Below are 22,343 nucleotides of genomic sequence, written 5' to 3' on the forward strand. Positions count from 1 at the left end.
AGTGCCGATTTAAAAAGCACAGTGTAGAAAAAAGCAAAAAGTTTGTCGGACACATAACGGTTAAGAGTTATGGGCGGTCCCTCGTATGAGCCATTTTACGAAGTGACAACAATGTTGATGATGATATTGATTTTCACGGGTTATTGGACACTACCTCCTGTCAAAATTCATTCATAAAAACGACTCGTAAAATGTAAAATGGACTATACTCAAAAAAAAAGAGTCCGTAAAGGTTAGTACAGTAGACGTTCGATAACTGCAACATGTTTACGTTTCACTTAGCGAACGAAAATCCGATAACTGCAACACCTGACAGTGTCAACAAACCATCAACTGACATAAAATGAACGCGAACTTCATCCGACTGTTCATTTGGGCTAACATGGCGCACTATTTTGACGGATGGCGGTGCGATAACTGCAAAATTGTTGCACTTACCGGGCTTGCAGTTAAAAAGCATTGCAGTTAAACCGTTTGCACCGACCGAACGTCTACTGTAATCCTACATTGTATGCGGAGGCGGCCATTGTGAGCCAATCGAGCAGAGAGAACTGTCAAAGTGTGAGCCAAATGAATATGTTCATCGTTTGTAGGAAAGCGTTGTTTGAACGGTATTGCAATCGACAATAAACGTATTACAAATATTTATTTTTATTATCGAGAATTTGATGACATGTAAATTTAGTAAGAAGATATCGGCAACAACATTTCAAAAGGGCGTACAGTAGACGTTCGATAACTGCAACATGTTTACGTTTCACTTAGCGAACGAAAATCCGATACAGTAGACGTTCGGTCGGTGCAAACGGTTTAACTGCAATGCTTTTTAACTGCAAGTCCGGTAAGTGCAACAAATTTGCAGTTATCGCACCGCCAAACGTCAAAATGGTGCGCCATGTTAGCCCTAATGAACAGTCGAATGAATTTTTCGTTCATTTTACGTCAATTGACGGCTTGTTGACACTGTCAGGAGTTGCAGTTATCGAATTTTCGTTCGCTAAGTGAAACGTAAACATGTTGCAGTTATCGAACGTCTACTGTAACTGCAACACCTGACAGTGTCAACAAACCATCAACTGACATAAAATGAACGCGAACTTCATCCGACTGTTCATTTGGGCTAACATGGCGCACCATTTTGACGGATGGCGGTGCGATAACTGCAAAATTGTTGCACTTACCGGACTTGCAGTTAAAAAGCATTGCAGTTAAACCGTTTGCATCGACCTAACGTCTACTGTAGCTGCTTTTGCAACCAATGCCTTCCCACAGAGCAGTGGATCGAATTTCATTCATCTCACGCAATTCATATCCATTAATCGAAAGAGGATTTTATCTTTCTATTTGTGCTAGTGAATTGCTCGAGAGGGATGGGATACGCTTCACAGCTTTGTGAGAAGGCATTGGTTGCAAATGCAGTTACGCCCTTTTGAAATGTTGGTGCCGATATATTTAAATAATTATGCTTTCAAAAGCGTATGCACATGAAGAAACTTTTTTCGCTGCTCTTCTCGAATAAACTTTCATTGCTGCTGCTTGATTCACTTCTGCCGATTTGATTCGCGCTATTCTTTGCAATGCATTTCAGATTTTTTCGATTGCGCTGTTATTTTTTTTTCAAAATTTGGGAAAAAAATTCAAGTATAATTCAGGCCAAACATTTCAAAAGGTCCTATCTGCATTTGAGAGGCTCTCTTTGTTTACTTTCTCTTTCAATTATTGCAATGTAATGGTACACTTTTCAACTATTTTTGCAGTACAAATTAAAAGACGATTATTTTGACCATCGTTCAATGCAAGGAGACAATCAAAATACAAATAAACAGCTGAGAAATTAACGAAAGAGAGGGAAACCAAAGAGAGCCTCTCTTCTGCAGATAGGACCTTTAGACATGTTTGGCCTGAATTAGCAAACGTAAACAAAACAACTTGCACCACAATAAAGTCACGCAAAAAGTTTGAACATCTACACGGAGAAATCAAACTACCTAATTTTTGGGTCGATTTTACTCAAAGCTGAGTATATCGAATAAACTAGTTACCCAAAATTAGGTTGTTTTCCCTCTTTCTCTCACCGATGTTGTCAAAAACAAACAGAGATGCATCTACCCAACGGGGGTCCTTGAGCCCAATAAGCCAATTTTGGGTAAATGCAGGTTTACTCAAATTTGGGTTGAATGAGGGGGGGTCTTGGGTTGAATTTACCTACTCTTAAGTAAATGTTTTTGCTGGAGGTGAAGGCAATTTACCTAGTGTGAGTTTAATCGATTTACTCAAATTTGGCTTATTGGGCCGAACTACAGTAGACGTTCGATAACTGCAACATGTTTACGTTTCACTCAGAGAAAATAGGTAGAGAAGCGAAGAGTGTGAAGCCAAAAAAACCTTATCGAACCGTCAAACTGGTATCCTATCGAACAAAATCAACAAACCTTGACGATTGCCGCATAATTCATGATAAGTATTGCGATCATTCGAAACATTTTTTTTACCAATATTTTTAAATATCAAGGATATTACTGTAAATAACATTGAATCCTTAAATTGACGAAAATTGATCCTTTTTGGTATACATTTTAGATGATTTCTTGTTAATAAATCAACAGCATAAATCATTTTCTAATGCAGTACACGAGAAAGACACTACCCTCGATAGGTGGATTAATCTGTTTTTCGGTAGTTGCCAACATCCGAGTTACGAAATCAAAACAGAAAAAGTGTTGCCGTTCAGACGGCTGTTCACTCTTCGCTTCTCTACCTATTTTCTCTGGTTTCACTTAGCGAACGAAAATCCGATAACTGCAACACCTGACAGTGTCAACAAACCATCAACTGACATAAAATGAACGCGAACTTCATCCGACTGTTCATTTGGGCTAACATGGCGCACCATTTTGACGGATGGCGGTGCGATAACTGCAAAATTGTTGCACTTACCGGGCTTGCAGTTAAAAAGCATTGCAGTTAAACCGTTTGCACCGACCGAACGTCTACTGTATGAGATTGCGTCAAAAGAACTCAATTTTGGGTAGTTTGGCGGCTCCGTGTAGCTTTGTGGAAAGTGTTGTAAGCTGTTGTAAACAAAAAAACAGCGTTGCCAAATCGACATACGTAACTTCCGCTCATCTCTATGTAGAGGATTTCTAGTAAAGGTTAACTCAGTGACACATTTTGAAAACGACGTATAATCAATGCTTCACCATTGGTTATACGTCGTTTTCAAAATTTGTTACTGAACTGCCGTCGGACGCATAAATGTCACGTGTTACATTTCGACATTTCTGATGTTTTTATCACAGACAAACAGACATACCACAGACAAACAGACATACTACTTAGAAGAAATTTGTTTCAAAATCATCGTTTGGCATCTCACTAGCACCCTCTATAATGCTCAATCCGAAGCATTCATTTGCAGGTGTTGTTTCCCTCGGTTCGATGTAACAATTTAGCAAGTGACGACTCCCCCGTTGCGTCATCCATTCATAAAACATGAATGAAGGTTCATGATTGAGTCATTTTATGTAAACATTGATCGGCGTCGCGTTCATTTCTCTCGAAAATTGAGAGGTGGTGTAGGCACAGCAGCGCCACCATGACACATGCGAGCACAGTCCGAACCACACTGCATTTTCAAAATGACCGTTAAATCGTGCGACGATTGCGATTTGAGTGGTATGTCTGTTTGTCTGTGGACATACCACTCAAATCGCAATCGTCGCACGATTTAACGGTCATTTTGAAAATGCAGTGTGGTTCGGACTGTGCTCGCATGTGTCATGGTGGCGCTGCTGTGCCTACACCACCTCTCAATTTTCGAGAGAAATGAACGCGACGCCGATCAATGTTTACATAAAATGACTCAATCATGAACCTTCATTCATGTTTTATGAATGGATGACGCAACGGGGGAGTCGTCACTTGCTAAATTGTTACATCGAACCGAGGGAAACAACACCTGCAAATGAATGCTTCGGATTGAGCATTATAGAGGGTGCTAGTGAGATGCCAAACGATGATTTTGAAACAAATTTCTTCTAAGTACAGTAGACGTTCGATAACTGCAACATGTTTACGTTTCACTTAGCGAACGAAAATTCGATAACTGCAACTCCTGACAGTGTCAACAAGCCGTCAATTGACGTAAAATGAACGAAAAATTCATTCGACTGTTCATTAGGGCTAACATGGCGCACCATTTTGACGTTTGGCGGTGCGATAACTGCAAATTTGTTGCACTTACCGGACTTGCAGTTAAAAAGCATTGCAGTTAAACCGTTTGCACCGACCGAACGTCTACTGTAGTATGTCTGTTTGTCTGTGTTTTTATGTCAAGAGTCATATTTAGGTACGTATTTTGAAAATATTAAAATATAATATAAATTTATGTACAGTAGACGTTCGATAACTGCAACATGTTTACGTTTCACTTAGCGAACAAAATTCGGTAACTGCAACGTCAGATAGGCGTTAACAACCCATCAATTGACGTTAAATGTACGAAAAATTCATTCGATTGTTCATTTGGGCTAACGTGGCGCACCGTTTTGACGGATAGCGGTGCGATAACTGCAAATTTGTTGCACTTACCGGACTTGCAGTTAAAAAGCATTGCAGCTAAACCGTTTGCACCGACCGAACGTCTACTGTATACAGTAGACGTTCGGTCGGTGCAAACGGTTTAACTGCAATGCTTTTTAACTGCAAGTCCGGTAAGTGCAACAAATTTGCAGTTATCGCACCGCCAAACGTCAAAATGGTGCGCCATGTTAGCCCTAATGAACAGTCGAATGAATTTTTCGTTCATTTTACGTCAATTGACGGCTTGTTGACACTGTCAGGAGTTGCAGTTATCGAATTTTCGTTCGCTAAGTGAAACGTAAACATGTTGCAGTTATCGAACGTCTACTGTATTTCGATAGCTGAATTGAGTTGAAGTCAATCCAACCAAGTCAACAGCCAAAGTTTATTTTGAAACTTCAAATGCGTTTTTCTCGTGTATTTCTAATGTAAAATGTGATATTTATGCGTCCAAGGGCAGTTAGTGAATTGTTGGTATAGAACTCTTCTCGGAATCTTTACCGGAAATTATCCCGAGATTCTGGATATTTCTTTGGCGATTTCCTTAAGGTACAGTAGACGTTCGGTCGGTGCAAACGGTTTAACTGCAATGCTTTTTAACTGCAAGTCCGGTAAGTGCAACAATTTTGCAGTTATCGCACCGCCATCCGTCAAAATGGTGCGCCATGTTAGCCCAAATGAACAGTCGGATGAAGTTTGCGTTCATTTTATGTCAGTTGATGGTTTGTTGACACTGTCAGGTGTTGCAGTTATCGGATTTTCGTTCGCTAAGTGAAACGTAAACATGTTGCAGTTATCGAACGTCTACTGTACTCCCAATGTTGTTGCAGGAATATTTCAACCGGTTTCCCTCAGAATGTCTCCTAGAATAACTTACGAAATTCGTTATATTAAATTACCGGAGAAGAAATCTAAGTGAAATCTTGCGAGAAACTTTGAGTCTTATTGAAGAAATCTCAGTAGGAACTTCAGGACAAAAAAAAACTGAGAAAAAATGGGATATCGGAAAAAGTTCTAAGAGTAATCCCGAGAAAAAATATAAAACCTAATGGAATCCTGGGAGCAGCTACAGGTCCAAATTCCATGAGGACATCCAAGAGAAATATCGGGAAACTATCGTTAAAAAACCCGAGATAAACTACATATTAGAAAGCTATCCCAGAAAACAACTAAGTGCCATTCGTGAACTTGGAATAATTTTGGATGGATCTTCAGGAGGAATCTAGCGAAAATCTGTGGAAGCAACTCATTGATTAATTTGTCTTTATTAAAGAGACTTTCAGCTGAAGCAACTCAGAAAACCTCTGGAAGAAATGTTAAATATATATTACAGTAGACGTTCGATAACTGCAACATGTTTACGTTTCACTTAGCGAACGAAAATCCGATAACTGCAACACCTGACAGTGTCAACAAACCATCAACTGACATAAAATGAACGCGAACTTCATCCGACTGTTCATTTGGGCTAACATGGCGCACCATTTTGACGGATGGAGGTGCGATAACTGCAAAATTGTTGCACTTACCGGACTTGCAGTTAAGGGGCCGTCCATATACCACGTGGACAGAAATTCCATGGTTTTTGACCCCCTCCCCCCTCCCCGTGGACAAGCGTGGACTTTTCGTTGACCCCTACCCCCCTCCCCCAATATCCACGTGGACATCCGAAAATAAAGTTTTTTTCATATGTCTAAAATGAATGGAAAAAGTAATTTTGAACAATGCCTTCAATATAATTGAAAACTTTATAAAATACAAATATTCTATAGTTTTACAAAGAATACAAACAAGTGGCACAAAATAGGTACCTACCAGTTTTCAACATTATTTTTAACTCAGTTTAATGTTTGTGAGAGTGTGGGTTCGATTCCCGCTCCAGTTGGCGAAATTTTTTTGTCAAACGGAAAATTCTTACCTGTGTGTGCCTCGTGTGATGTGCATCGCCTAATGTTAGTGTTTGTCCAACGTTCAGTCTGTACAGCCTTTGGTTGAAGACGGTGTTTTTTAGAATGTTTGTTCAATCTATGATTGTCTGATTTTTTTTTTGAGATAATGTAATTTTAAATCTTAGATTTTTGTTGAGATAAGATCATATTTCTTGGATTCTTACAAAAAAACAAGATTTACAGCAACTAAATTGTATTGCTGAGGTTCAGACTTTAAAATCCATTAGAAACATATTGAAGTTCTTGAGATAAGCCTTCAAATTCCTACAATCCTACATGTATTTTGAAACTTTGAAGTAGTTTTAAAATTTGATATGAAACTTCGAGAAATCCACACAGAACTTCAATGAAAACTTTCTGACTGAAACACCATCATTTGCATGGTCTTCACTCCATTTTAAATCTCCAGAACATTCCTCGATGAAGAAAACTAAGTAATTAGAAATTCTTATAATTTAAAACAAATTAGTCTGTGAATCAATACCCTGATTTTTTTCCTTGAAGAAGTAGCTAACAACTTAAAGACAATGTATAATATAATTAAATGTATGAAAGATTTGTTGAAGAGAATCTCATCAATAATGTGACATAATTTGTTTCGTTTGTAGATTCTTGTTTCCTAATTTTTATGTCAATGTTGTCCACGTGGACATTTGACGAACCCCCACCCCCCTCTCCGTGGACAAGCGTGGACTTTTCGCTGACCCCCTCCCCCCTCAAGCTGTCCACGTGGTATATGGACGGCCCCTAAAAAGCATTGCAGTTAAACCACAGACAAAGTTAAACCGTTTGCACCGACCGAACGTCTACTGTATTAATGTTTAATTAAACCCAATTTCTTCGAAAAATCCCGCGTTGCAAGATTGCTCAACATATTTATTCTGGCAACACTTCGCATTACGATGAATTACATTAAATGAATTTTGTTTTGGTTTATTTTTCGTCCTCTCTCACATGCCATCCATCCCACAAATCGTGCTTCGTGCATCAAGTCCGCTGTTTCGCATTTAGTGTAAAAATTGTGATTAAACGAATAAACTAGAACCTTGTGCTACTTAAATTGATAAAATGTTCCTGAGACTTATTCAATCATCGCTGCACGTTGTGCGAAGAGGTAAATTAAAGGTAATTATTCTCAGATTTAAGCTTGATTCAGTAAATTTATCTCCACGCAGGTTATATAAATCATTCGGCTATGGGAATGGTTGGTGCTAGCCGGCAATCTTCAACCGCAGTAGATCCCGATAGTCCCGTTGAACTGGAAGAGAATCCCTTCGCCAAGCAGCGTGTCCAGTGCATTTTGTGCAAAAATAACATCACACCGGACTATAAGAATGTGCAACTGCTGTCGCAGTTCCAAAGTCCCTACACCGGGCGGATCTATGGCAAGCACATAACCGGTTTGTGTCGAAGGCGCCAGGAACAGGTGGAGACCGAAATCATCAAAGCGCAGAATGCGGGTTTTATGCCGACGTACCATAAGGCGGTCGAGTTCCTAGAGGATCCTAAGCTGTTCGATCCGGAACGACCGGTTCGGCCGCATAAGTATTAGACTTACTTTAGATGTTTTGAGAATAAAGGAACGCTTATAATACAACATAGTAAGGATTTTTGCTAAAGGATTCTTCGAAACTTAGTCACACAAATTGATAGGACAGATATAAATACATAGTATGTTTTTAATACTATCAATTTGTATGGCCCATATAATAAAAGCGGTAAACGCACCTGTATTCAACAAACCCAGGATGCCGGGTTCCATTTTCGGTCGGTCGGTGCAGGAACTTTTCGTAATTTAAATTTTCTTGACTTTCTTCTCTAATCGAAAATATGACGCACTTTTACGGGCTATCATCTTGAGAGTACACAGAATGTTATCGTTGATGTATGATACATTTATACATACATGCATAGACTATCTTAGTGCCTGCCACATAAATGCACATGGTCGCAGGCAGTAATCTCAGTCAGGGATAGGGTGCGACTCAAAACTCTTTGCGTGCCGCACACGCTGCTAAGAGACAGCACAACAAACCAGAAGGAGACGAGTACGTACAATCGGTTGTGTGTTGCTCGCTTACTTTGCTGTGCGCTGGAGCTCTCCTGTCTCACGCTTTGTCGTATGCACTCTCTCGGTGCTTGTCTCCGTGCTTTGCACTTGGCTTAATACTACGAATGATTGGGAAAATTTCGAATCAAACGACCCATCACTTGTCAACCCTTGACAAGCTTAACAATTTTGCCGAAAACACAATCTCTTCCATTAATTCATAAAATGATTTTTTTTGTTTGGTGACAAGCACAGTCCCAAGCACCGTGCATTACTCCCTGCGCCGTAGAGCTAGTGCTGCGGTTTGTCTCTCGTACAATTACGAAAGCTCTCACTCATACGTCTCTTGTCTCTCGGCAAAACGGGAGACAAGCTCTTGAGATTGTGTGAAGCACACGCTTTTTTCGCACCGCACGGTGCATGCCGCCAATCCCTGATCTCTGTTAATACATGTAAACATGTTTCAGTTCGAACGTAACGCCAAGAAGGAGAAGAAAGGGTCAGAGTTTCATTTTTTTTTTGCCTTTCTCGTACACCAAGTGTACTGGAAAGGCTATATGTTCACTCCAAAAATGACTTTTTGATAGAAGGCCCGGAGAGTCGAGCCACATATACCAATCGACTCAGCTCGACGAATTGAGGTGATGTCTGTGTGTGTGTATGTGTGTGTGTGTGTATGTGTGTGTGTATGTGTGTGTACAAAAATAAACTCACGTCACTTTTTGGCAGTAAACCTCAACCGATTTTAATGACCGATGGTTCGTTCGACGCGGAATCTGGTCCCATTGTTTCCTATTGAAAATGATTCAGATCGGTCCAGCCGTTCCGGAGTTATGGCCATTTAGGTGTTCCGAACCGGTACCCCTGGAAGGGGTCAGACATGAAAATGCAACAAACCCATGCATGCGACCCATCAAACCACGGCATTTTCGATTATCTAATGAACGGTTAACAGGAAAATAGTCTCAGACCATATCTGAACCGGTAGTGTTCCGGAACCGATTCTGGGTGCCCCACCGGAAGAGGCCAAATATAAAATTGACCACAACCCATTCATGCGACACGTCAAACAGTGGCATTTTCGGTAACCTGATGAACGATTAGCAGGAAAATAGTATCAGACCACCGGTAGTGTTCCGGAACCGGTTCCGGATATCTCGCCGGAAGTGGACAAATATAAAAGAGGACCAAACTCATGCATGCGACACATCAAACAGTGGCATTTTCGATAACCTGATAAACGGTTAGCAGGAAAACAGTTTCAGACCATATCTGAACCGGTAGTGTTCCGGAACCGGTTCCGGGGGTCCCGACGGAAGTGGCCAAATATAAAAGTGAACCAAACCCATGCATATGACACATCAGAGCGCAGCTTTTTTGATAACCTAATGAAAGGATGGCAAGAAACTAACCTCCGTCCATATCTGAACCGGTAGGGTTCTGGATGTCTCACCGGAAGTGTCCAAATATAATAGTGAACCAAACCCATGCAAGCGACACATCAAACAGCGGCTTTTTTGATAACCTGATGAACGGTTAGCAAGAAAATAGTCTCTGACAATTCCTGAACCAGCCTTGTTTCGGAACCGTGCCGCACCGGAATTGGCCTTATATAAAAGAGAACCAATCCCGTGCATGCGATACAATAAATAACGGCTTTTCCGAGAACCTGATGACTGGTTATCCAGGAAGTAGGCTAAGACCACATTATGAACTGCCGGTAGTGCCGGAACCAGTTTCGAGTATTCCTCCGAAAATGGCCAAATATAAAATTGAACCAAATCTATGCATGCAACACGGCAAAGCGTGACTTTTTTTTAGTAATTGAACTTTACATGTTTTTGACCTTGCCTAAAACTGGCTATAACTTGAAAATGGTCAAACTAGTCGCAGCTTTTTAACCCTCACTCGAAAGATTATTAAATTTCCTACCAAAAAAGATCTTTGAATTCATTGGTTTAGTTAAATAACTTAGTTTTCTAGAGCAAATAATTTCGAAACGAGTGTTTTTTTATTCGTTTTCTTTAAATTATCATAGACTTTTGTTCATACAAAATTTTTGAAATTTGTATGGAGTGTAGACTTTGGCCAGTGAAGTGAAATAATGAGCAGTTTTTATATATGCAAGAGAACAAAATCGTGACCAAAGTAATCTTATTAAATCACACCATTTTAAATTCCAGCGGTGTTATTATAAAGTAGAATGAATCAATGTGTTATGGGAAAATTGTACATAATTTGATGCATCTAAAATTAATGTGCACAATTTGGGTTCACAAGGAGGTCTAATTTTACATGAATCATATTAAGCGTATAAGTGTTCCGAGGATCGGCAAATGTCGACGTTAAAACATGAATACATATTCTTCGAGAAAGGCACTACCACCACTAGGTGGATTAATCTGGGTTTTTCATTTTAAAAGCAATTGAATTATTTTTGGAACACAATACACAGTAAACTTTCAGGGCCCTATCGGAAATCTCACCCAAATCCCCTTCTTCAGCATGAAATTAATGCTTTAAATACCAATTGAAATATTAGTGGCCCTATGTTGTTTGCACAGGCACATTATTGCTACAATAGGTATTTACATCTACTCTACTGAAAAGTACACGATGTCGAACAACGAGATCAGTAATATAATTTTGAGAAAAAAATAAATATGAAAGAAAATAACAAACAAAATTACCTGTCCAGCTTTTTTTCAATCTGGATCAAGAAATTCCTGCGCCTCACGATCAAAGTTGACCAACTCGAACGGTATTTGCAGCATATTCAGCAATGATTCCATGTCTCCGGTGCCGCGTCTTGTTTGTAGATCGTTCAACGCCTCAATGCAGCCAGTCCTCCATATCGAGATGCTTTCCTTAACCTCCTGAATTTGTTGTTTTATACTCGATGGCTTCAATTTATCAACGCCCTCACTTGAGGTTGTTGCCAGTGCTATGCACGGATCTCTGTCCGGTGGAACACAGCTTCTGGTTTCTTCAACTTCCTCGCACTTTTCCACCTCATCCATCAATTTTCGTCGTTTGATGTTTTGTAGCTCCTTTTTCTGCGTTATCCTATTTCTCCAACTTTGGCTTAGCGAGAGGCGCGTTTTCTTGGAGCTTGCCCTGATGTTGATGGGCGTCACCGGTGCTGCGACTTCAACGTTGTCCTCCGGATCGCTAGTACCATCTGAACAGGTGCTCTTAATGGGTCGCATTTGATGGGTGAGAGGGCTGGGACTGCTCTCTGACGAAACATTCTTGTCGAAGTTGGGATTGCTTCCAAGGGCTGATATGGGCGTGCTCAATACTTCCTGGAAAAAATGTAAAAGTCGAGGAAAACGAAGGAAAAAGAAATAATTAGAACTGTGCACAATGATGATTTAAATAGTTTTCCTTGCAGTTTTTTTTCAGGTCCACTGGAACTTGGCCTGTCTTTCTTTGACCACTTCCACAGTTAATTACCGTGTGCGCACCTAACTTTGCGCAGGTCCAAACTTTGCGCATTCTTGTAAAATAACGAAACAAATAACTAAATGTCAACATATTCACCAGTTTAATCATTGCACTAGCATTGTGTAAACATAAACATTATTTGACAAATATTTAATGTCCATAAAATCTTTGTTTATGTTGAATAATAAACAAATAACACACAAAAATGTCAAAATTTGCCTCGCCTTAACATGGTTGCCAAGAAGTAACTCTACTAAAAATCAACATTTTCCTCGATAAAACAGTGCAACGATGATTAATTTTGTAGTTAATTGACAAAAAAAGGTGATATTCTAGTAATATCAGTCACAGTTCGTAAGAAATTTTTCAATTTAATTAGTAAATAGTGGTGCGCAATGTTTGGAACCATTATTTGCACTGTGTTCCTAATTTTTGCGCACTTGCAGTAAATGCTTGTTGAACGTGAATACATGACTTATGAACCATTTAAATATTATGTAACACCAGTTCTGATAATTTCAGGCCTGCCTCTCCACCATGTAGCAAATTTTGTATAGAAATTAGTAGAAAATTGTATGAACCGTAGCACTATGGCAGGCACTCTCCATCTGTCTACAATAAGACGTGATTTGTGATTTGGATTTTCCGGCGGTCAATGTTAGGGACGATTCAAATATGATGTCCACTATTTTTAAGACTTTTAGAACCCCCTCTTCCCCTGGGCCACCCCGTCACGCTTCATAGTATACCTAATACATGGCATATCATACTTTCTCAGACAACAAAAGCCCCTTACACCACCCCCCCCACCCCCCGGTGGACGTCATATTTAAATGACCCCTTATTGTTCCTATCCGTAACGGTCACTTCATTTATCAGGAAGCTTTTACCTTTGATTTTTAGCCACAGGAAACAACCCCACATGATGTTTGGATTGTTCACACGGTAGGTGCCTAGTACGAACCGCAGACGAAATCAAGAACTCCGGAGGCCTCCGTTCCCCCTCTCTCGTAGGACAAAATATTTCAACAAAGATCAATTAAGGGTACACTACCTGATCTGAATAACTTTAGTTTAATGGGCAAACATTAAATAATAGCATTTTTGATTACTTTTTTGAGCAATTCATAGCATGCGCAAAGTTAGGCACACTATGCGCAAAGTTAGGAACAATCGAAGATTTTGTGCGCAAAGTTAGGAACAAGGCAATGAAATAGTTTTTCTATTTCAAGTATTTTTTGGTTAATATTATGATTTTTTTTATATTGCAGACTCAAAGAAGGATCATTAGTCTATCGTATGACCATGTTGTTCATGATATATTTTGTTTGTATTTTTTATAACGACTAGAAATTTGATTTTTCTTAACTGCGCAAAGTTTGGTGCATACACGGTAATCCTCGTTTAGAGTTGTCTGTGTTTAGAGTTACACTACGTCAGCGAGCTGTTCCCAATTGGTTAACGTGATGCAATAGGAAGGTTAAAGGGGTTTCTTCGCCTGCCATTGCATTAATTTGAACATTGTGTTGCAAGCAGAACGATGCACTATGTTTAACCCATGTAGCCTAGAAAATTTCCCAACCGGAACGAGAATCCAATAGGGTATCGCGCCACTTGGGCGGTGGCTTCTATATTCGTCTGTTTTCCACTAGAACAGTCAATTTTGAACCAATGTTGTACACGGGTAGATACTATACCTATCTCACCACATTCCAAAAGTTGTGTCAAGTGGTTCAAATTTGACTGAGTTATAGTGGAAAACAGACGAATATAGAAGCCACCGCCCAAGTGGCGCGATTCCCTATGTACGCCGTATATCCGGATTGGCGATCCAAAGTCACTAACTGAAATGAGTTGCATAATCGAAAATAGTTGCATAATGTTCATAATGCAACTCATTTGAACATTCCGTACCGGTTTATAATGCAACTGAAATGAGTTGCATAATGAAAAATAGTTGCATAATGTTCATAATGCAACTCATTTGAGTTGCATTATGAACATTATGCAACTCAAATGAGTTGTGTTATGAAAAAAGTCATTGCATAAAATTTTGTATGAAACTCAATGCAAAACTCGATTTTTTCAGCACTCTTCGTATTTATCCAACTCGTTGAATAAATGTAAGACTCGTGCTGAATAAATCAACTTTTTGCAACTCGTCATAAATACATAACTATTTCGGGCTAGATGCTAGAATCACAACCCTAACAATCTCTTCTCAACTGGGCGGTGGCCCACAAAATGTATGCTTACCCTACTCACCGGCGTGCTTGTAGATCCTGATTTTTTAATACTTCTGACTAGACCAAGCCTACGGAACGGAGTTTTATTCGCCGTTGGCGTATTTTCTTCGCTCATAGCTGTAACATGTAACAATTATAACGAAAAACAAAAACCTTCTTTAATAGCACTTTTAGTTTGTTTAGTAAAGTTCACAAAACAAATTAAAGAAATTTGATTTATTTACTGTCTGGTAACGACTTCGCGGGTTTTGTTGTGAAATCGACAGACAAACTGTGCAGCTGGTGCTAGAACGCATGAACTCACAAAATGAACGACTGCGGTTCAGTGAGCACCAGCTATGGATTTGACTGCGAAATGCAGAGTGCGGGCGGAGCGGACTGCGTGTTGAAGCAAAACACCTAAGTTCTGGACGAACATTTGAAAAGGGCCTATCTGCTTTATGTAAACAAACATGTTTCTGTCTCTGTAGGGCCCATCTGCATCCACCCACGCACATCAACACCCTTAACAGATAGCTTGAAGAACACTCTTTCTGATAAGGGTGTTGATGTGCGTGGGTGGATGCAGATGGGCCCTACAGAGACAAAAACATGTTTGTTTACGCAAAGCAGATAGGCCCTTTTCAAATGTTCGTCCAGAGTTGTGATAAACAAAATTGTACAAAGCTGAAAGTGCCGGTTTTTATTCCATTATTTAACGATTTTAAGTGATAAAACAGAACAAAATAAACTAAACTATGAATAATGGTGTTAATAGTGACGACGAAGTTGTTCTAGAACAAAGTTTCGTCAGAAATACTCAACCAGTTGTGCAGGTAAGTTTGGAAGGGTGGAGAAAAGCACCAGAATATCGCACACTAGGTGCAATAAACTGAAAATAAGTCAAAATTAATAATATATTGCTGTTTAGACTCCTGCGCGAACATTAGTTGCGTGGATTTTTCTTGCTTGGGCCCATAGATATCTAGGTAGATTGAGTTTAAAAACAGACTACATACTGGTGAATAGTTTACGCATTGTTGAGAGCATTTTTGGCGATAGCTTTTTACCTCTTTTGTTTATAATATACCTACGCTGAAAATAAACCTGATATTTTTCTGTCCCGGAATCTATAAATTCTTGCAATGGGCAATAAATACTTCATATCGACTATGCACTCAGCTAAATAAACTTAAAATTTTCATAAGACCTAACTTATGAAACGGCCTTTAAATAATTCATAATGATTAGGATGAACTTCATAAGGTCACTCTATGACGCAAAATCGTCTCACAGCTTGCCTGTTTAGCAACATATGGATCGGAACCAGTCTGCCTTTTTCATAAGTCTATCTTATGAAATTTGTCATAACAAGCAAGATCAATTTTCATACGGTACTCTTATGACATCCATAATTTTTACTTATAGCAAAAACACCATACGCGCCAACTTGTGACGTATGTAGTTGGGGGAGGCAAAGCTCATCAAAATTGAACAAAATGCAACTTTCTGCACTTGTTTCCACGTGAATATGCCTTATTTGGATAAACTGCCATCGATTTTGATAGTATTTCATTGTTATTGAGAGGCCTTGCACCATACTACCCCCCCCCCCCCCCCCATTTTTCGACTAAATGCGCTAGTTTCCACGTGAATATGCCTTATTTAGATAAACTGCCATCAATTTTGATAGTATTTCATTGTTATTGAGAGGCCTTGCACCATACCAACCCCCCCTCAACGCCCCAACTGCGTCACAAGTTGGCGCGTATGAAAAACACATAAGGTATTTTGATGAATTTCGCTAGTTTTTCTCGCTGAGTGTGTATTTGAATCTAAGCCACGGCGGCACGGCCACAGTCTGTGTTTAAACCACAGACATAACACTTTGATAATTCCCACACCGATTTAACGGTCTACATATTTAAACATTGGATAGTTGGCCAAGTGACCACCCTTGGCGTTCGCATCGTTTTTGCTCGAGTTTGACATTTGCCCACTACCGCCACCTTGTTCATGGTTGGCCAAACTTAGTCCTTTTACACGCAGAAAAATATTTTGTAAACACACACGCAGAAAAATGGTACTTCTTTAAAACAATAAAACGCATGGTTGATTTTCAAACTGAGAATTTACTTATTCCAAAGTTATATTTAATTGTTTTCATTTAAAGTTTATCGATAAAAACAACCGAATACCAACCGAATTCATATAATGTCAAAAATTTCATTTGTTTAAAATGAAACAAAATAAAAACCATAAACATGGTCCGAAAGCACTCACACATCTACAAAATGCTTACCCCAACATCGCCACAACGAAGATGGTGCAGCAAATCCATCACGCCAACTTCCAAGTGCAGCTTTGGCCGTGATGGATAACGCGCAGGTACTCACGACAGCATCCACAAAAAGATGATCGGTTTCGCCTTTTTTGTCTTTTTTAGTCGGTCTTCTCCCCATCCGCTTACCGACGGTCTAAAAATAGATTTTCGAGCTGCCGCAGTTGCTGCCGTCACCAACACAATCACATTCCGGGTTTGTTAGTGGCAAAAGTGCAGTCGTTTGAATCAATCCATTATTTCATGTTGAAAATACCATATCTCTGTTTGTTTTAACAAACTGTCAAAAATTTCGACTAATAAAAATACCGTCTACCCCCGTTGGTTTGACCTCATCTAATTTGAACACTTTTTAATTTGACCCCCTCTAATCTGCACATCGTTCAAACTAAAAATGGTTCAAACGTCATGCTGCTCATGGAACGAGGTGAAACGGAACGCAGAATCAAAACAAAACAACAAAAACGGTCACCAGCTGTGTGTTTTTCGATGCCCACATGGTTACTAGAAGTTCAAATTAAAAAATGAACCCCGTTGGTTTGCATGAGGTGCCGTTCAAACCAACGGGGGTAGACGGTATTTGTATTATCAAACAATAAAACAATTTAAACTAGAAATCGGTTTGTCGCCATAGTAAACTGAAAAATCGGTTGATTTGAATTAGAATTTAATTGTGTTTACAATTTATTTTTCTGCGTGCAATTAAATTCTAGTTCAAATCAACCGATTTTTCAGTTTGTTATAGCGACAAACTGATTTCTAGTTTAAACTGAACTGTTCCATTGTTTGATAATACAAATATTTTCATTTGCCGAAATTTTTGCCAGTTTGTTAGAACAAACAGAGATTTGGTAGTTTCAACATAAAATAACAGATTGTTTTAAAAGACTGCACTTTTGCCATTAACAAAGCCGGGAAGTGATTGTGTTGGTGACGGCAGCTCGGAAATCTATTTTTAGACACTCGACAAGCGGATGGAAGCGAGAACGAATAAAAAAGCCAAAAAATCGAAACCGCCCAACTAATGTCCCATATTTTACCTTTAGTTTTCCAGAGTCAATAATGAGTCTGACATTATGCCAAATGGGGTAGACCCAGAGCGGAACTTTTGGCATAAAGTCATTTGGCGTAGCGGTCATTTGTCATAATGGATATTGGACATAATCGAAACGCACCCTTCTTTTTTTAGCATTAACATTGCGATTCGCACAAATTCGCTGGTATGAGGGTTATCGCCTTCCCGTCCTAACCAAAGCACAAAGATTTGGGACAAATTTTTAACTCTTAGACAAGACTGACGCAATCCTCAAATGGTCGAGAACTGTCCTGGCCACGTCCTTGCGACTGCTGAGGGAAGGAAAAGGATGGATAGTTGGACACTTAAAAAAGGTGTCACGGGAATTTGGGTGTTGTTGGTACTGGAAGTCTCCAGTTAGACTAGTGTTAAGGCTATGGATCGCCAATCCGGAGACGGCGGGTTCGATTCCCGTTCCGGTCGGCAAAATTTTCTCGACTCCCTGGACATCTATATATATATATAAATGCAGTGGCATACATGGGACCGCGCATAACTTGCGAACGGAAGGTCGTCGATTTTGGTCGTCTTAGTTTTGTTCTGTTTGTTTTCACCCAAGGAAGGTTTATGGGGCATAAAACATGGAAAAATTGAAAGTTTTTGAAAATCGATCTTCCATAAATTTTGGCCGGGGATTTGGTCTTGACTAGAAACTTAAAACGTCAAAAAACGCATTAGGCAAGACAAAGTTTGCCGGGTACAGCTAGTAGTGTATAATTGTAATTGCCTCACAATATGCAAATTTATGCAATGGCAGGCAAAGAAAGCCCTTCAATTAATAACTGTGGAAGTGGTCAAAGAACACTAAGTTGAAGCGAGGCAGGCCAAGTCCCAGTGGGGACGTAGAGTCATGAAGAAGAAGTGGTACTGGAAGGGTAAACATCAAAGGATACGTTTGGTAGACGTTCAAGCGCACACAATATTGTAACATTTCACTATTTGAACAATGCCAAATATTTGACCACCTTTGACAGTTAAAGTTAAAGACAGTTAACGATACATTTTTAAACGAAACATTAGTTACATTCAAAGATCTTATGAACACTTATGAGCTTACCCAACATTGCCTGTTCAAACACCATTGATCTTACTTACAGAATGGATACGCGGACGGTCTCGCGGATGGTCGCGAAACCATTTATCAGAAAGATTTCGATCGTGGGTATCGGTCCGGTTTCGCGATGGCTTTCAAGCTGGCACAACACCAGGGATATGCCGCAGGGCTTCAGAAACAGTTGGACAGGGAAGATCTCGCCCGGAACATCACGCAGGATTTAATCCTGAGACAGGAATCGGCTCGGGCTCACTGTCTCCTTTGTAGGGATAAAACGATGGAGCAGAAATGCCTTGACGATATTGTAAGTGCGCAAAATAGTCATAACGATAGCGTTTCGGAAGTGTTGAAAGAACGATATAGGATTTCGTAGTAAGAACAGAAACACGATAGGTTAGATTCAGTTGCGTATCCAATGCACTTTATTTGCTTGCATATCTTTTTAGAGTCTATGTATTTTTTTTTGTATTCGATATTCTTTTTAGGGTGATGTGAGAGCATTTGTACGTAGAATACATTGGCTGTAAAATCGTCTACAAATAATGGTTCGCTTTGCCTTTGTTATGTATTGTAATTATTTTAGAAGTTGGAATTCAATAGGTCAACGAGCTGCGACAAATGAGCATCAATGTTTTAGGGAGCATCCATTAAGTACGTCACGCTAAAATTGGGAATTTTCGACCCCCCCTCCCCCCTACGTACGGGTTTTTCCTATACTTAATACATTGCTTGTCACACTTTCACAAACCCCCCCTCCCCCCTAGGACCGTGACGTACTTAATGGATGACCCCTTATTGGACAAGTGGGGGTAATATCACTTCCTTAAAATCTTATCCTTATCGAAATCACATACTCACATTTTGCATTCGGTGAGCATGCAGTCATTGGAGTTCACCAGATACTAACTAGCCCAAATAACACACTTTGTCATAGAAGAGTATTGGCAGCGCAAATTTCTGTTGCGCAGCAGTTCCTGTTAAGCAGTAAAGTTACTGTAGAAGTCAGTAAGTATTTGTTTGTTAGAAGTAAGTCACAGTGACTTCTGCGCCACACAAATCTTCGCTATCGTGACTATTCTGTGACAAGTTTGTTACTTAGGAGATTTGAACAGTGACTTTAGTAAACATAACCCGCAATATCGCTTCACATCTTGCTGATAATTGGATAGCGACGTCATCATGCATCCTATTCTTTTTTGCACAGGTGGTATTTTTACTAACTTAGTCAATTCTGAACCTATTTATTTTGTACACGGATAGCACGGATGTACCGTGCCTATCTATGTTCAAATTTGTATGTGATGTGGATCAAAATTGTTTCAGTTATAGCATAAAACAGACCAGTGCACTACGGCTCTTTCTCCTCTTTGTTTCTCCTATTTTGTGGAAAATGCGGGCATTTATCCCCAACGCACCACTCACATCTCGCATCCGGTGAACATCAATTAAAGGTACCGTGATTTCGGGTGAAATTGATCACTTTTCGCAGTTTTTGGCGCCTTATTTTTGAATGTTTGTCGATATGGTTAAACTCAATGCTTTAAAACAAGTACGACCTTGGTTAGCGAATAGAGTAAAGTGGGGCAAAAGTTCGAGTGGGGCAAGAGTTTCTTTTGAAGTTTTTGAGCTCAGTTCAAATTATTTCTTTCGGGTGTCAAGGTTGTTTGAAGCCTTTTAGAAAAAGAGTCTTTCACTCCAAAAATTATGGAAATTGATCAGTATTTCGAAAAGTTATGATAAAATTTTGGTTTTTGATCAAAAAATTGTTACTTGCCATGGTCCTTCCAACGCATGAAATGGAATTGTAATGAAATCGAATTCGGTATTTTATTTTGGGGCGTAACTAGGTATATTTTGAAGATGCTTTAGCATGTATAACTTTTTGCAAAAAAGATTTGGAAATCATATTTTACACATAGTGGGGCAAAAGTTCGAATTGTGGGGCAAAAGTTCGAGTCATGTGGCAACATAGGGTAAAAACCTTAAATAGGCTCCTAAAGTCCTATCGGGATTCTTGTTTTAAACCACAATATATGGTTCAAGAGTACATATTAACTCATTTTTTGACATTTTTATAAACCATACTTGAAAATATATAATTTTTATTTATTTAGCCTTTTGTCTCGTCCCTAGCTTATAACACATACTTTGAGTGATTTTTTTTCACCGTGTATGTCAGATAGGAACATTTTTGAAATCCCAGTGCGAAAAATGTCGAGCTCAGTCACACAAGGTTGACCTCAAATGTCAAAGTAGAACTATTTACCATTTTACTTATTTCGAATTTTCTCATTATTCCTTTGTTTTTCAAGTTCGAGTAAAGTACAATTCCGATTAGAATACCATGCTTGATTGTTTTATTCAATATAAGCAAGATTTCGTCTTTAATTTTAGGACCCTATTGTGCAAAATGTACATATTATCTCTAAGAGTGATGGAATTAGTGTGAAAGTTCGATCAAAGTTGAAAAAAATGTTGTTTTATCTGGATTTGGCGGAAAACTACTAATTTTCAGTGTATTAAACTTAACCCTGATTTGGGTAATATCCAGATCGAACTTTAAAGTGTATTCCAGTTCCAACATCAAATATTAAGTTGTTTCAGATATTCATATTACCAAAGTGTCAAAATAGTGTGCTACGGTTAGCGAAATTCCACAAACACTAAACTCGAACTTTTGCCCCAGTGGTGGGGCAAAAGTTCGAATAAGACACACACATGCAAAAAGTGTTGTAACTCAAAATTAATAAGACATTTGGCGTAACTTTGTTCAGCAAAATTTTAGCTCATGGGTGGTAGAATCACCACACGGTATTCATTTATTTTTATTTGCTTCGATTTTTTAAAAAAAGTTGAATTTTCAACTAAGGTCGAACTTTTGCCCCACCTTACTCTACTTGGCAGCTGTAAACATTCATAAGAATATTCATTACATGTACGATACAAACACAGTAACAAAAGTTTGAAAGTGCCTATGAAGTTTGCTTAACACGCAGTTTCGGAAAATATTGAATTTCATATCGAAATATGTTACTAATTGGCTGTAAAACATGTAAACTCACTATTCAATAACCCTAGAGCCAGATGATGACCATTTTCCATAAACTGTTTCAAGTTTAAAACGTTATTTTTAGCAAATAAAAATGGACCTCTCGTTGATTAATTTCACCCCACTGATCAATTTCACCCGAAATCACGGTACAGCCATAGACTAATTTCAAGACCTCGATGTATCAAAGAAAAACATTAAACTTTGTGTGTCCAGCTTGGTACCCAATAATATTCATTACCGTGTATTTTTTTCGTATAAATTGCCTTTTGTGTAAATTATATTAAGCGTGTTATACCGATCTGACAGTAAAGGATTAAAAATAAATTACGTGATTGGGTACCGAGGATTGTTCACATTCTGCGAACTTGACTGCGGAAAAAATTGCGACCATGACGCCGCTGGTACAGCTTCCGCTCGATAACTGGACTGAGCTCCCGGAGCTGGAGTCTATTGTTATATTTTGTTTTGTTTACTGATTTGCAAAATGTGAGGTTAAATTTCGTTTATTTTTGACAGACAACTGCTTTTTAACTGGACTTTGGCTCAGTTATCGAACGCCCAGTTAAAAA

The 22,343-nt window shown here is 39.1% G+C and overlaps 3 protein-coding genes across 4 annotated transcripts; 2 read left to right on the plus strand and 1 right to left on the minus strand.

Moving 5' to 3' along the window:
- The first annotated feature begins 7,477 nt into the window (after positions 1 to 7,477).
- On the plus strand, positions 7,478 to 8,129 carry LOC109431499 (small ribosomal subunit protein bS18m). The gene is made up of 2 exons (XM_019707720.3): positions 7,478 to 7,644; positions 7,706 to 8,129. The coding sequence occupies exons 1-2, from the start codon at positions 7,599 to 7,601 to the stop codon at positions 8,080 to 8,082; spliced, it is 423 nt and encodes a 140-aa protein (XP_019563265.2). The 5' UTR covers positions 7,478 to 7,598; the 3' UTR covers positions 8,083 to 8,129.
- A 2,858-nt stretch (positions 8,130 to 10,987) lies between these two features.
- Positions 10,988 to 14,619, minus strand: LOC109427681 (uncharacterized). 2 transcript variants are annotated; one of them, XM_062845692.1, is made up of 2 exons: positions 14,284 to 14,619; positions 10,988 to 11,885 (listed from the first exon to the last, which is right to left on the minus strand). In XM_062845692.1, exons 1-2 carry the CDS (start codon positions 14,386 to 14,388, stop codon positions 11,286 to 11,288), a joined length of 705 nt encoding a protein of 234 aa, XP_062701676.1. In that variant the 5' UTR covers positions 14,389 to 14,619; the 3' UTR covers positions 10,988 to 11,285. The 2 variants fall into 2 exon arrangements, with proteins under 2 accessions (XP_062701676.1, XP_062701677.1); XM_062845693.1 differs by having other exon boundaries at positions 14,293 to 14,614.
- A 293-nt stretch (positions 14,620 to 14,912) lies between these two features.
- LOC109427684 (uncharacterized) lies at positions 14,913 to 19,345 on the plus strand. The gene is made up of 2 exons (XM_029862067.2): positions 14,913 to 15,088; positions 18,766 to 19,345. Exons 1-2 carry the CDS (start codon positions 15,011 to 15,013, stop codon positions 19,093 to 19,095), a joined length of 408 nt encoding a protein of 135 aa, XP_029717927.2. The 5' UTR covers positions 14,913 to 15,010; the 3' UTR covers positions 19,096 to 19,345.
- Positions 19,346 to 22,343: the final 2,998 nt, after the last annotated feature.

This window comes from Aedes albopictus, chromosome 1 (assembly GCF_035046485.1).
Source record: "Aedes albopictus strain Foshan chromosome 1, AalbF5, whole genome shotgun sequence".
Lineage (NCBI taxonomy): Eukaryota > Metazoa > Arthropoda > Insecta > Diptera > Culicidae > Aedes > Aedes albopictus.